Raw genomic sequence first — 15,266 nt, forward strand, 5'->3', positions numbered from 1 at the left:
TGGTTAATTCAAGTTCGGTTTTAATGGTGAATTCTGTGTAAAGATCTTCAGGTCAAGGCAGCATGAATAAGAAACTCCACTAGTCTCGCACGGCGTTATAAATACATGACCCAGATACCAGCACCTTACTCAGATTTCCTCAACCTCCACTGCCAGCTTCACGCTGTATTCTTTGTTCCCTGGTGTTCACCACTGTTATGTTTTCACAAGTACTCCTGTATCTCCTCAGCGCGGAGACCTTTGTCCTTAAAGGTGAGCTAGCAATGTGCTTCAACTTAGAGGCAAGAAAGAAAACAAAAGGGTCAATTCATATCCAAATCCAAGTTGTACTTTGCTTTCAAATGAATCTGTTCTCAAGCAGTTCAATTAAAACACGCACAAATTATAGGTTTTGAAATAAATTTATAGATTCTCAAATTAAAATAAATGCTTGTGCAAGATAACACTGACAACAATTAAGGTTTACTGAACAGATAACATTCATTTCATGGAGAATTTGTTCCTAAAACTGTGCTCTTCTTGCTCTTATGAAGCACTGATGATCTCTTTGGTTGTTATTCACAGTTGTTCAACTAAACATTCTCACTTAACAGACATTTAACAAGGTCAACACCCAAAAAATCTACTGATGGTGACGTTATTTCCATGGAAGACTCTTAGACGGGCGTCTGATACTCAATCGACATCTCGACAATGTTATTTGAAGTCATTTATACATGCCATGAACGCTTAGATAAGGCATTGAAATGGCTCAAAATAAAATCTAAAAAAACAAGAAAAACCGTTTACTATGCTTGTATTTACCAGCTCATACTGTAGCTTTTTGAAGAAATCACAATAAATGAATAAAGTAGTGTTTAAACAGACATTGATGTAAGCAACAAAACAAAAAATGGCACAGTCTACATGAACAGGCACAAACTGGGATCACTATTAGGGAACAACAGGCTGTCTTCTTACATTTCTTTCATTTGGAGTTCTCCAAAGCCCTGAGTTAGCATGCTAACTAGAATTCTAAATTCACCTTCATTACAATACACTACTTCTATAAACAAGTTTTTCTGTCGTCTATAAGCATAAATATATAGGTGGGAGAAATATGACGTCACTCTAACTGTATAATTTATGTTGGTTATATTTACAGTTGTGATTGAAGTCTCAAACCTCGAGTGCGACTTCTTGAGATGAATATTATAAATTCAGTGCAGTGTGAAAGTCAAGTAACTCATTGCAAGCGTGTTCAAATTCAAGCATTTTGAATTCTCGCTATGTTCATATCTAGTTGTATAAAGGAATATTCTGGGTTAATCCGTGCCTTTCGCATGCTGTCGATAACCACAGAAAATAATATTGACTTAAAAGCATAAAAATGCGTCAAAGCTGCGCATTTGCAGTGAGGCAAGTAAACAATGGTTGTGCTGTGTTTTATTGGTTGTTTTTAAAAACGGAGGTACAAACTGAAATTATTTGGTGTGGTAATCAACAGTGTGCGACAGATTTCACCTAAAACATCCTTTTCAGTTTCAGTAATAAGTTCTTCAGATTTGGCCCCAACAAACCCATAGCAGGAAAGAATATGTAAACGAGATGAAACCCTAATGAAACGTTAGAGTGTTTGATCTTACCGTTCAAAGCTGCGGCAATCAATTAATCTTCATTCGGTCAAAAAGCAATGTTCAAGGTGCGATACCTCAAATGAACTGAAATATCATCTATAAGTACAGTAAATGGTATCCATCGTACCATCCCAATGTAATCTAGTGATGTGATTTGTCATGCGATAATCTAAAGAGTTTTGCGAGTTCCAGATGCAGACGAGTCCAGTGTGATGATGCACCTCACGTTTGATGGATCTCGTGAAACATGAGCTCACGGGGTATCCTCGTCTCGGGCCCGTACAGTTTACACGCTCTCCGCTCAAACGCGGCCACCATCTGCTTCACCACCTCGTCGAAAAACACCGTTGCTAACTGCGAATGCAGAAGTGAGCGGAACTCGAACGAGATCTGGGGGGGGAAGGAACGACATCCAGACAGAGAGAGAGAAACATTTACACACATGGTAGGTTTACTTCCTAACAAACACTGATTCTTTGATCAAACATCACTGAACACTCCCACCCTAGAAACTGCTGCCGTCCACCTGTGTTATAATTGTTAACAAAAACTGAAACTATTGAAAAACGTTTGAAAATGTAGAAATTAACAATAACTACATTTAAATAAACATAAAAAAAATCATTTGAACTTGTTTTATTTTGGTTTAGCTGCATTTATAAAGATTTACTAAAATTACTAAAACTAAAAACACTATAAACAATAAAAAAATAAATATATTTTATAATATAAATATAAATGTTATTTTTATAAAAAAAAAATATATATATTTTTAAATAAATAAATATATATATATAAATAAAATGAATAAAACTGACCAAAAAAATAAAATTACTCAAACTAACAAGGACTTAAAATATTATAATAACTAATTAAAAATATTAATAAATACTAGGGGTGTGATGCAATATTAAAATGTGACGAGATTTCTCATCGAGGTGAAAAGCTGTCTTGCGATATTGCCATGACAGAGAGTGAGGGTGAAATTAGCATAGAATATGCCACCGCTACGTTGAGCCTCCACTGTTGTTTTGCTTTTTATATAGAAATATTTTTTTTTTAATTCAGTTTATATAGAAATATATTTTTTTTAATTCAGTTGGATAACGGTCGCTTCAATAGTAAACTATTGTAAACGTCTGCTCTGCTCATGACAAGACCATGGCGGAGGATTTGTTGCGTAACAAAGCCTAAGCATCTGATAAATGAATGCGTGCTCAACACCACCGCTCCCTATACAAGGAGTACATGCAAATTCAAATTTGAAAGTGAAAGTAAAACGCGAGCTCCCTGTACAGTGCACTGTTCATGTACAGTAAGGTCTGAAGAGACTCATATCAAATCATACAGGAGAGAAGCCAGTCAGTTGAGTTTCTGGCAAAAACTTTTACAGTTCTTGTATTTTGTGGTCTTTCAATGCATAACCGAAATGACATTCATTCATTCAAGACGATTAGTTAAAACATTTCAAAATGCACCTGCAGACTATTTTTCCAGTCATGAATTTTGTCATTGAGGATTTCTTAAAAATACTGTGCAAAAATCTCGTCTCGATTTGTTCTCGTGAACCCAATCTCGTCTCTCGTTTCGTGAGCTAAGCATCTCGTCACACCCCTAATAAATAGTATAGTACTAGATTAATGATACTAAAATAACACTTCCAGGGCCATATTATGCCCTTTTATAAAGTCTTAATATTGTTTTTGGGGTCTACTAGAATAGGTTTTCATGCTTGAATGTTAAAAAAAAACTATTATTTATGACATATTTGACCTAGTAACAATAAGCTTAGTATATCTAGGGTGGAGCTTAGCGATGGGTTACCTAGATGCAGAAGTTTGTAATTGGTACTTACAGAGAAGTCTACAGTACATGTGCGAGGATAGCCAGGAATACCAGGACTAAACCGCCATATTGTCTCTAAGTGATTGAAGAGTTTACCATCCGAACACACCGCCTGAAACAGGATGGGGTGAAATAGAATTAGTCATGAATTCTTACTTTGTGTTTCAGTGATGGCACTGAAGGTGTTGTAAAGCACACACCGGATGACTTACTTTGACGAGATGTGGACGGACGTGGCTTATCATAGAAGTGTATCGTTCAACAACCGGAGGGAAGCCCACTTCCAGCTGGGCTTTGGCGTGACCGGCCCTTTTCATGATGGTTTGGGACTTTTTACACCATGGTACAAAGTGTTTGTAGTCATCCACATTGGCTACCACATCATACATTTCTTGCATCGAGAACCTAAAGACCAAAACACAGGTAAATCTTTCCAATTTCAAAATTAAAGGGATAGTTCACCCAAAAATGAAAATTCTGTCATTAATTACTCACCCGCATGTTGTTCCAAACCGTAAGACTTTCGTTCATCTTCAAAACCCAAATGAAGATCTTTTTGATGAAACCTTCTGAACAGTTTTCTGTTCCTCCATTGACAGCTACGCAACCACCGCTTTGACGCTTCAAAAAGATTATAAAGTGATCGTAAAACTAATCCATATAAATTGAGCGGTTTAGTCCATATTCGTTTGGCCGGAAGCTAGTTATTTGACTTAATAAAGTTTTAAATATGAATATTTTTCATATTTATAGGCCTTTATTAACCCCCAGGAGCCGTTTGGAGTTCATTTACGATGGATGGATACATGTTATTTTCATTTTAAAGTGAACTAATCCTTTAAAGTGGTAGTTGCGTAGACTGTCAATGGAGGGACAGCAAGCTCTCAGATTTCATCAAAAAGATCTTTGTTTGTGTTCCGAAGATGAACGAAAGTCATACAGGTTTGGAACGACATGAGGGTGAGTAATTAATTACATAATTTTCATTTTTGGGTGAACTAAGCCAACTAAACTAAGAACTAAGGTTAAGTACTAAAATTACTAAAACTGAAAATATAAAAATAAAACTAATTTAAAAAATTGAAAAATGCTGCAATGAAATACACAAAATAAACAGATGAAAATTCTATAAATGTGTCTTGTACTTATTGCTTTTATAGTATGTTTGTATTGTAATTTATTTTTATTGGTAGTACTATTTATTTTATTCAGTCATATTTTCTTTCTGTATTTATGTCCCTGACTGTATTGGATATATGTTTACAGCTGCCCTGCCTCCACTAGATCAATATATAATGCTTGCCTTCCTCCATAAAAAAGAAGAAGGGGTTATTGTTCAGGATCAGACACTGGGGTAATCATTAGCCTAGTTAGGGAAGGGTAGAAGTCAATTTACCCTAGTATTCTCCTCTCTGAATACTCTTTTCTCTTTTTGGTGAGGCTGATGAAAGATCTCCTGTGAGGAGTGAGAGTTAAATCCACTTCAGAGAGACAGAGCGTGCGAGGATAGCGAGTCATCAGGATCCCGCAGGAGGACAGGTGTCTGACAAAGAAGACAAATGAGACACAAGATTCTGTTAAATACAGTGCATGCAGTACTGTGACAGTACCATGGTACAAAAATGCTCTGCAATGGTTATACCCAGGGCTTGACATTAACACCGACCAAAAGCGGGTGGACTTCACTGCTACTAGCCACTTTGGAGGGTTGAATTTTATATATAATAAATACATTTTTCAATTATAGCCTTTTAATAAGGCATATGAAAAAAATGAACTAGGTGCAACAACGTAGTGTTGTCAAAAATATAGATTTTTCGATACTGAAATATCTGAAACGCATGTGTAACAGTGTAATGGCTCTGTGTGTCAGGTCTTAAAGTGACAGCAGCCTAATATACCTGCTGCCAAAGTATGAAATAATTAAAAAAATATCTATATGGAAGTTTTCCCCCATGGTATCGATGTCAAAATTGTGGCCAGTGAAAATGCTGAGTGGCTAGTAACTTCGGAAAACCAATAACCACAGTGGCTGGTGAGCAGAAAAGCTAATGTCAAGCCTTGGTTACACCATTATGATTAGTATATTCACGGAACTACCATGGTTAAATGTCCACAAACCAGTCACATTACGCAATATAAGAACATTCCCACAACCATGGTAAGATTCCAAGTATAAGAATACATTTCTTTAAGAATCTTTGTCATTTTATTTATTATTTTAATAATCATGCCTAATAAGTTGTCACAGTGTTTTTATTGTAACAGTAACTTCAGTACCTAATTATTACGATACTGAAACTATGGTAACTTACACACATACAGTAGTGTAAAATAGGGGTAAAATGGTCACCATTGAAATAATACTGACAAACAATTCTAATAGTGTTTTAGCGGAAATTTTACCATGGTAATTTTGTGGGGGGAGGTGTTTCCCACCTCGTTTTGTTCACCGATGTGACACGCCAATGGTTCAATAAAAGCCTCTTTTGTGGTGTGTATATAATATTTGTACGTTTGTAAAATATATTCTGTAATTCAAACCGGACTGATGAAAGGTAAGTGCGGTATTTTACCTGATGGACCAGTGCTGTATTCTCTCTCTGCATCTAAACGGGCTGCTGGAGCGACACGGACCAACAGTCGCTATTTCCAGAAACTCACTGAATGTCCGAACACCCATCGGGATCCGCCGGGCGCCTCCTGACACGGCCATCAATAAAATAGCGTGACCTTTCCAATGAGTGTAAAATTATGCCGACTAATCTTGAATAACACGATTAACGCAGTGATAAACAAACGCGCGCTGTCATATCTAACTGTTTGTTGAGTTGGCTTTTTTAGTGACCAAATCCCCGCTGAGCGCTGGTTGCAAGTATCATATTTCGACTTCAAGATGATCATCTACTGAAACAATAGTCCTTTCTCCTGCGATTCCTCCGAAACCGATTGAGGTTAAACCGGTGAAGCCTTCATAAGCTGCCGGTGTGTGGAACACACTGTTCTGATGTAACGTTATGACCGTGCGGACAGGTGCAGCTGCCGCCAACTGGACCGGAGGAGGACAAAATGTCACATAACATCAAAAATATTATGATTTCAATTCTAATCTGGCGAATTCTATTTAAATCATCGTAATAAATATATATGTATATAAAAACCCATGACATTGACGAACAAATATTAATAATCATAATAAACAAGGGATGTAGTTTCATTCCAAGTCACCAGGGGACGATCTTGTGCGGTTTGAGCACATTTCATAATAAAAGTCTGCTACTTGCGTTCTCATCACATTAATAAAAATAGAAATGTTACTGCTTAAAAACTTAAAATTATAGACCATTATAGTGTTTATTAATGATATATGTAGATAAAAACCCATGACATTAACGAACTGATATTAATAATCGTAATAAAAAGGGGGTGTCATTTCGTTCCAACTCACTAGGGGACGATGTAATTTCATAATAAAAGTCTGATACTTGCGTTCTTATTAGATTTATAAAAAATAGAAATGTTACTCCTTAAAACTTATAAATATAGACTATTATAGTATTTATTGATTTTTGAATTAGTTTTGTATTTTTATGTTTTATGTTAATATTAGTTTCTGTTTTAGTCATTTTGTTATGTGCTTTTTGGCACTTTTTTATTTCAGTTTTAGTAGTTTAAGTTTTTAAACTAATACTTGTATTTATATTTATATTTATATTATACTTATATATATTTCAATTAACAAAAACGATTTTTATAATTTTAGGTAATGACTGCACTGTTGAGCATTTGATAAAATTTTCACTTAGATTAATTTATAATCAAACGTGTAAGCCATTTCTATTATTGTTATAAGAAAGTCATTTCTTGGGTCATATTGCATTTATTTTATTAAAAAAGTTATAATAAATCGTGAAGCTCGTTCATATGGGATGATGGGAGTTGTAGTTTTTAAAACTGCCTGAACTAGTTCGGTAGAAGTGCATGGTAGTTGAACTGAAAGTCCGTTTGCGTCTAACCTCAAAACCTCGTGCAGTTGGCGTTCATGAACTTAAAAACCTCTGCTAAAATGTCCACACAGAGGGGCGAGAAAAACATTTTGAGTGATACAAAGTCCTCGAGCGGGTGAGTTTGTATGTCAGCAGTGTAGCAATACAGCTAACTTAGTTAACTCTTCCTGTGTCAGTGTTGCTTGCTTTAATGCTCCATGTAGTTTACCTAAGTGTCTACAGTATATAGCTAAGCATATCCGTTTATTTCACTATTTTTATCGTTTTTTCCTTGTCAATTATGTAAACCTGTTCTTGCAATGCAATTTAAGAACTTCTATACTAATTTATTCCAGCAACCATTACTCCAGTCTTCAGTGTCACATGATCCTTCAGAAATCATTCTATGCTGATTTGGTCCTCAGTTATTATCGATTATTATTGGTGCCCAATTATTAATAATGGCTCGTATTATTATTTTGATTTTGTTAATTGATATTTTGGTGGAAACTGATATACTTTTTCAGGATTCTCTGATGAATATAAAGTTCATTGAACAGAATTAATTTGAAATATAAATCTTATGTTCCATTATACGTGACGGTTTATTTTAATTAATATATTATGTCCTTGCTGAATAAAATTATACGTTTTTTTTTTAATCTTCAAACTTTTGAATGAAAGTGTGTCACTAAACAGTTATTTTAAATTGTGGTAATATTTCACAATATGACTATTTTTACTTTATTTTTGGTTCAATAAATACAGCCTTGGTGAGCCTTCTTACAAAAACACTAAAAAAATTAAAATGGAAATGAAAAGATTTATGACTGAATGCCATTAATTCACTTTATTTATTTTGTTGTATTTTCATACAGGAATATGGAATCCGTACACTGCAACTGGAATGGGGCAAAAGGGGACCAGATATCCACTAGGTCCAAACCCATGTCAGACACTTTATCCAAACTGGCTCAATTGATCACTTGCATGGAGTATAAGCCAAAACCACAGACGTCTTCCTCCATCCGCAAGGACTGCGGCCACGAATTCTCCGAACTGAACGAGCTTGTGCATCACCAGGAAAAAGAGCTCGCCCTACAAAAGCTCCATTGCTGTCAACGCTGTGGCCAAAAGTTTGCTTTGCTCTCTAGTTTGCAGCTACACAAGTGCCCTGGTTCCTCATCTATGTGCCAGACGTGCAGAGGGAAACCTACGAGGAGTTCTCCGTGCCCTTCCTGCGGGAGTGAACCTTCAGACCCACATCGCCCGGAAGATCCATTCAGTCAGGACAACAGCCCCTATGCGTGCGCCCCATGCGGACAAGCCTTCGGCCACAAGCAAGAGCTGCTGCACCACCAGCAGGCCGGTGACTGTCAGCCCGCAAAAACTCTCAAACCGTCCTCGCCACCGTCTCCGAGCGCCGGCGCGTCTCTCTCTGCTTGCACTGTGTGTTCCAGAACGTTCCGTTCTTCTGCTGGACTCTCCTGCCACATGCGATTTTCCCCCGCACATGCGAAAAGCAGCACGAAGATGACGTTCCCATGCCGTTCCTGTGACAAATCGTTTCCTAAAACATCACTGCTCCTCCAACACAGGAAAGAGGAACACCGTCGCACCAGGAGGAAGAAGAAGAAAGTTCTCCACTCAAGTAAGTTGTTTCCATGCCGTTCCTGTGACAAATCCTTTCCTAAGACATCACTGCTCCACCGGCACAGGAAAGAGGAACACCGTCGTGAAATAAAGGAGAAAGCTCTGAGAAAGGAGAACTCTGAGAAAGCCACCAGGCGAAGGCGGAAAGGTGAGACGTATCCGTGCCTTCGCTGCGGGAAAGAGTTCCTGCACCATCTGACGCGCCGGGCGCATTTCAAACGCTGCGCCTCTCCCCAAGCTGACGCAGCTGGATTCGACCCGAAGGATGCAAAGGATCTCAGACCTTCCCAAGAAATTCGACGAAAGAGAGGTAGACCGAGGACCAAAAATCTACCTGCTCTGACGGAAACCAAGCGAGAGGAAGAAGCGAAAAGGAATGAGCAGGATGACAATGATGAAGACGAGGATGGCGAGTATCCTTGCACGTCATGCGATCAGGTCTTTGGCTCTAAAGCTGCGCTGCATGCGCACGAGGAAGTCCACGAGGAAGTGCCTGAAGGAGTTCATCAACCAGTCAACACGTGCAGGTGTTGCAGTGTGTGCGCAGGTGGGATTCCCCTCTCTCAGATTCCAGAAGATTGTGAAAAGAAAGTCTATCACTGTGTGCCATGTGCCGAGGCGTTCATAGCCCTGGACACTTTTCTAGAGCACTGCCAGAAACATCTGCTACGTGAGAATCAAGATGAGTTCAGTGATGACTGAAAGAGCTTCCTTTAAAAAAAAGAAAAAAGGGATAGTTCACTCAAAAAACAAAAGACAAATATTTTCTCACCTTCATTTTTTCTCACATAACTTTTTTTTTTTTAAGCCTCTGCATAAAAGCACTATTAAAGTGCTCCAAAAGCTATTGAAAATGAGTGTGTGTGTGTGTGCATTTCAAATAAAAAGCTAAAAGAATATGGGTTTTTATGAGATGAAGGTGAATAAATAATTAAAAATGTTTAATTCTTGGGTGAACTGATCCTTTAAAGGGATAGTCGACCTAATGATGAAAATTCTGTCATGATTTACTCGCCCTCATGTTGTTCCAAAGCTGTATGACTTTCTTTCTACTGCGTAACACAAAAAAATATATTTCGAAGAATGTTGATAACCAAACAGTTTTGGCGACATCCATTGTTTTTTATATATACAGTAGAAGTCAATGGGAACCAAAGTTGTTTATTCACCAGCATTCTTCAAAATATGTTTGGAAAGACATGTGGTTGAGTAATTGATGACAACATTTTCTTTTTTTCGGGGCTATACTGTCTCTTTAAGGGCAGGGAAATCTCTTCTGCAGATGTTTATGGCTATCAGGAATTACATTCATCAGGCATTTGGGTAAATATTATCAGTATTGTACAGGTTTTGATTTCTGTTGTTCGTGAGGTATAATGTTGTAACAGGATAACACACTCCCGCAACATTGAGCCAAACTGCCTGACAAATAATAGAGGCCTTCGATAATAATGACAAGCCTATATTATATTGTCAGATACGGGTACTCAATTAAAACCACTTCTACTCCAGGATAGGATAGGATTCTGCTCTAGGATAAACATTTTTCCATACTTTCACACAGACCTAGAAGACATATATACATTATATTACTGTGAGAATATGGGAATTTGATTCTTTTTTACGCATATAGCACTTCTGTTTTCTAAATGGCCAGTGCCAAATCAGCTAAATTCATGTCCTTGTTGTTGTCTGAAGTTGAGGGACATAATATCTGTGATCTGTGAGATTTGTCTACTGAAGTTTTGCGGCCTGTTTTATTATATTGCATTCTACTCGAGCATTGTGAAATTTCTGTTTTGTATTTAGTCAAGGAAGCAAAGTAAGCTTTATTCTTATAACATTTTATAGTCAAAATATATCACAGTCTGAGAATTTGTATTTCAAAGTCAGAGGTTTGCTGCTGAACATTGTGCATAGTCTAACATCTTAAGGTGTAGAATTACAGATTTACAGATTTGAACATGTTTTAGATACATGATATTTTATGCTATCAGACCAAATATTGCAAGTAGCCTATAACTTAAATACTTTCTTTCTGTCTCACTAGATGAATAATGCTAAGGAAAAAGCTATTTTTACTGCTTTTTTGTTTAATTTCTTTATCAGGGGGTCTTTATCTTCATTTGTTTTATGTAACACTTCTAACATTTTGTCATCCTTTTTCTTTTGCACTGACCATTGTTGTTGTTTTTTGTCTTCAAACACTGTATCAAGTCCACTTTATGGCTCACATTGTACGTGATGAGTGCAAATATATATATATTTTCCTTCAAATCTTTAGTTATGAATATAGACTGGAGACATTTTGAATTTAGTTCTCTACATTAATCGCTGTGTGTGTTTACTAGCAGCTACCTCCAGTATCACCTGCTTTGTCCCAAGCCAAGATGTGTGATGGTTTATTTTTCAGAAAATGTACCTCATCACAATTTAAATTGTTTTTTGAATAAATTGTTTAAAACGTTTGGTAGTCGTTGTTGTGATTTTTTTGTCGCTTTTAAGCATGACAAATTACAAAATAAATACATTAAAACTGGCTGAAATGTTATTGAAGTTCGTCCTCCGCTACAGTTGGGGGCGATATCGCACACGGTGACCGGTCTAGAAAATCCCGCGACCTCCTACAACACTTCCTGCACTTCAGGCATTCTTTTATCCGCTGAAAGAAACGTGTTTCAAACGTTTTTGTTTCACAAAAGTATTAGATCTAACTAAATAAACATGAGCAAAGCACATCCACCTGAGCTGAAAAAGTAAGTATTTCAAGCCTTTGGTTGAATGGAATCATAAGCGTCTTAGAAAGCGCGATAGATGTTAGCAGTGCATTATTCTACTGTTTTAGCCGGTGTTTCTGCAGTTATTTCGAAACCAGGATTATTATCATTTAATGGACAGATATATTATCCAGTATCTGTAGTGTATTGGCATTGTATCTGTAAATTTGTATTATGGTTTAAATACAATACTTTTTGTTGTCCTTTCCTTTTAAGATTTATGGACAAGAAGCTTTCGCGTGAGTATAATGCGTGTGTTTCCCCTCACAAAATATTATCCAGAAAGGTCTCAAACATGTATCTGAAAGTCTTCTTAATTTTTAATCCTAAAAATATTTGATTTTAACAGTATTTGTATTGTAACCCTACGTTACTACGTATGTGTAAAAAAATAAATAAAAGAGTGGAAAATACACTTTTCTAAATGGATGTTCTACTACATGTATTAAACTACACAATATCTGTGTTCAGAATCACCGTCTAATGTCTTTTATTCAAATGTGCATTTCTTATCTGGAGATGATGTTTTTGTGTACACTTTCAGTGAAGCTCAACGGTGGTCGTCATGTCCAGGGGATCTTGCGTGGATTTGATCCCTTCATGAATCTGGTCGTTGATGACACTATAGAAATGGCTCCAGGAGGACAAATGAACACCATTGGGATGGTGGTACGTACTCAATACCACAAACTATTACAGAACTCATTTTGGAAACATAACTTGCTGACACAAGTATAGAAATACATCATGTTTAGGAGAGGTGTGAATATTCCCTTGCCTCAAAATTCGAGTTGATTATGATTTAGAGGGTAACGATTCGATTATAAGGTACATCACGATGCATCTTTTCCTCCAGTTCTTTTATTAATTACTATATTACATATCACAGTATAGTTATTTTATATTTGTTGGTAAAAATAGTCACTGCATAGTCTTTAGTGTATAAAGTAAAAATGTATTATTAAAGTCAAGTCAAGTGTATTTATATAGTGCTTTTCACAATACAGATTGCATCAAAGCAGCTCCACAGCACCAAACCAAAACAACACAACAAGGTTGTCTCTAGTGTAAATTTATTGATTGATAAAATTAAATTAATATCCCCAAGCGCAAAAATATCCCATATTTTGTAGCTTTTTTGTAAAGCTACAAAAGTTATTCAGTCAAAGGCATTGAGTGATTCCCTCTTTTCTTTTGTTGTTTGATTAACATTAATAGCAGCAGGTTTTATCATATTAAGACCTAATGCATGGATCGAATATAATGTTAAAAATCTGATTTTACATTTGCTTAAGACATAACTGACTGTTTACGTGAATACAGACAGATATTTTGAAATTTTTGTGTGCATCTGCCATCTAACTGTTCAAGCTCAATACACTGCTAAAGAGAGAGGCATCTTTCTGTGTGCGCACTTTGTGTGTGTGTGTGTGTGTGTGTGTGTCAGTCAGTTTGCGCTTGGTGTTTCAGCACTGGTCGTTCACACTTCAGATTAAAAAAAAGACTCAACAAAAGGATGTGGAAAGCTGTGGAAAAATGGGAGTGTAGAGGGTGGGAAGAGGGCAGACAACAACCAATATAACACACACCTACAACACACTCATTATACAGGCAAATTAATATTAAAATATGAGTGGAGGAATAAACATGATGACAAACTCACAAAAAGCTTAATATTAGAGACTTTTAACAACTATTGTGAACAAATCAAATATGTTTTGATGAATTATTCTTAGAAATATCAACAAATCAGCATTATAGCTTATAGCTTTGCAGAACTGATGATCTAAATGAAAAATGAAGAAATGAGGTCCAAAAGGTCTAATAATATTTTCATTACGTTTACAAAGCACTACAAACTCTGAACAAATGACACGCCTCAGTTTAATGCAGAAAGAATAAAGGAATTGTTACTTTTTTGTCCATTCTTATTTGAATTTTCAGTCTACATCTGTGTGTCTACTACTGTGTATCAGAATAATTCATCACCGTGTCATCCCGGTCATGACCAGACGTATCACTGTATCTGTGTCCTTATTTGCACACATTTATTTAATTTTAAGACATGATGAAATTTGTGCGCATGTATACGGTGATCTTTAATCACTTTTTAAAAGCAAGCATCTCCTGGACTTCGTTTTCTCATTCATTCATGCTCTTTTTGTAAAAACTGAAATGTTAGATGCATTAACTACGAAAATCAGATGCAAGTGCTTTGCTTCCGAAGGACATGTGCAACCTTTTATTAATATATAATAACAGTACTTCATTTACAATAAAACAGTACACTAATAAATATGATAGGCCTATTTAATTACAAAAAAAAAAAAAAGAATGCATCAATGCAGAATCAGGTCACATCAGTGTAACTCAGTAGTCACTGTGCATGTAAACCTCACTCTCCTGATCTCAAGAGGCGCTCTAGCGAGGGGTTGTGGTCTTTAGCCCCGTTTTTGAGAGCGTCCGCCTCCAGTGCTGGAGACCATGGTTCGAATCTTGCTCGGAGCGCGTTGAATAGAACCAGTTACGTCAAGTGTTATGTTCCACTGCTCTAACGTTCAGGTCTTAGTCCTATTGCTATATTTACATTATCATGGATTTTAAATATATCACACAGCAGGATTTCAGATTTCTTTCTTTCTTCCAGTAGCTTCAGCTTAAGTGTTCTCATCTGTGCAGTGATGAATGATCTCCTGTTTCTGTTTTGGTGTCTCTTTAGGTAATCAGAGGAAACAGTATAATCATGTTGGAGGCTCTTGAACGAGTATGAGGAAGAATGCAGCTTTTCCCCCCTCCTCTGTATTTTTTTTTTTTTTTTTGCATCCAGCCAGAAAATATCAAAATGGGTTTCTCATGTCTGTTTACAACAAAGACTGAATAATAATGCAGAAATCCTTGGATGTTAAAATGTTCTGTTTTATATAAACATCTTTTTTGTGTGTTTTATAAATTGCCTTGTGTCTGTAGAAATGTGTATACACAATTCATAAAACATTTTTGTGAATAAATGGACTACAATTTGATTATCCCTTTGTATTTATATTTGATTGGTGTAATGTTCAAGTGTTTTTCAGTGCCAACTTTTTCACCATCTCAGAAACTTTGAATGCTTTGAAGCCATTCAATAATCTTGAATTATTAAGAGTTCAAATGGTATAAAAATTTGTCAAACTGAGAACTTTACTTAAAGAAATTAGTTTAAATGATTCCTTTGTCTAACTAGCTATAGATTTTTGTTGACCATCACAGGACATGATAGGATAGAAATAAGTAAAAAAAAAAAAAAATTGAGTCCTTGTCTTGGATCAAGAAAATAAATGCTGTATAAAAATATACTATATACAGTCTAATAAATGAGAAAAAATATGTTGTTTAAAAATAAGCTGCTT

The 15,266-nt window shown here is 36.2% G+C and overlaps 3 protein-coding genes across 3 annotated transcripts; 2 read left to right on the plus strand and 1 right to left on the minus strand.

Annotated features, from left to right (window-relative positions):
• Nucleotides 1–382: 382 nt before the first annotated feature.
• coq10a (coenzyme Q10A) lies at nucleotides 383–6,655 on the minus strand. Its single transcript, XM_084099971.1, has 5 exons — nucleotides 6,038–6,655; nucleotides 4,858–5,004; nucleotides 3,674–3,866; nucleotides 3,472–3,573; nucleotides 383–2,006 (listed from the first exon to the last, which is right to left on the minus strand). Exons 1-5 carry the CDS (start codon nucleotides 6,175–6,177, stop codon nucleotides 1,839–1,841), a joined length of 750 nt encoding a protein of 249 aa, XP_083956097.1. The 5' UTR covers nucleotides 6,178–6,655; the 3' UTR covers nucleotides 383–1,838.
• Nucleotides 6,656–7,404: 749 nt separating this feature from the next.
• Nucleotides 7,405–11,568, plus strand: LOC311073488 (uncharacterized protein). The gene is made up of 2 exons (XM_084099295.1): nucleotides 7,405–7,583; nucleotides 8,326–11,568. The coding sequence occupies exons 1-2, from the start codon at nucleotides 7,504–7,506 to the stop codon at nucleotides 9,800–9,802; spliced, it is 1,557 nt and encodes a 518-aa protein (XP_083955421.1). The 5' UTR covers nucleotides 7,405–7,503; the 3' UTR covers nucleotides 9,803–11,568.
• A 129-nt stretch (nucleotides 11,569–11,697) lies between these two features.
• On the plus strand, nucleotides 11,698–14,903 carry snrpg (small nuclear ribonucleoprotein polypeptide G). Its single transcript, XM_084099529.1, has 4 exons — nucleotides 11,698–11,856; nucleotides 12,094–12,116; nucleotides 12,422–12,546; nucleotides 14,597–14,903. The coding sequence occupies exons 1-4, from the start codon at nucleotides 11,825–11,827 to the stop codon at nucleotides 14,645–14,647; spliced, it is 231 nt and encodes a 76-aa protein (XP_083955655.1). The 5' UTR covers nucleotides 11,698–11,824; the 3' UTR covers nucleotides 14,648–14,903.
• Nucleotides 14,904–15,266: the final 363 nt, after the last annotated feature.

Source organism: Abramis brama, assembly GCF_963993115.1.
Source record: "Abramis brama genome assembly, chromosome: 22".
Taxonomy (NCBI): Eukaryota; Metazoa; Chordata; class Actinopteri; order Cypriniformes; family Leuciscidae; genus Abramis; species Abramis brama.

What these genes read in the sequence shown, in the direction of transcription:
- coq10a (XM_084099971.1), bottom strand. Translation starts at nt 6,177, where the DNA reads ATGGCCGTGTCAGGAGGCGCCCGGCGGATCCCGATGGGTGTTCGGACA. An exon ending in TCAGAGAGGAGAATACTAGG is followed by an intron (nt 3,867 to 4,857) that starts GTAAATTGACTT and finishes TTTGGTCTTTAG; the next exon opens with GTTCTCGATGCAAGAAATGT. An exon ending in TCCGTCCACATCTCGTCAAA is followed by an intron (nt 3,574 to 3,673) that starts GTAAGTCATCCG and finishes ATCCTGTTTCAG; the next exon opens with GCGGTGTGTTCGGATGGTAA.
- LOC311073488 (XM_084099295.1), top strand. Translation starts at nt 7,504, where the DNA reads ATGAACTTAAAAACCTCTGCTAAAATGTCCACACAGAGGGGCGAGAAA. An exon ending in GATACAAAGTCCTCGAGCGG is followed by an intron (nt 7,584 to 8,325) that starts GTGAGTTTGTAT and finishes ATTTTCATACAG; the next exon opens with GAATATGGAATCCGTACACT.
- snrpg (XM_084099529.1), top strand. Translation starts at nt 11,825, where the DNA reads ATGAGCAAAGCACATCCACCTGAGCTGAAAAA. An exon ending in TATGGACAAGAAGCTTTCGC is followed by an intron (nt 12,117 to 12,421) that starts GTGAGTATAATG and finishes GTACACTTTCAG; the next exon opens with TGAAGCTCAACGGTGGTCGT. An exon ending in TGAACACCATTGGGATGGTG is followed by an intron (nt 12,547 to 14,596) that starts GTACGTACTCAA and finishes GTGTCTCTTTAG; the next exon opens with GTAATCAGAGGAAACAGTAT.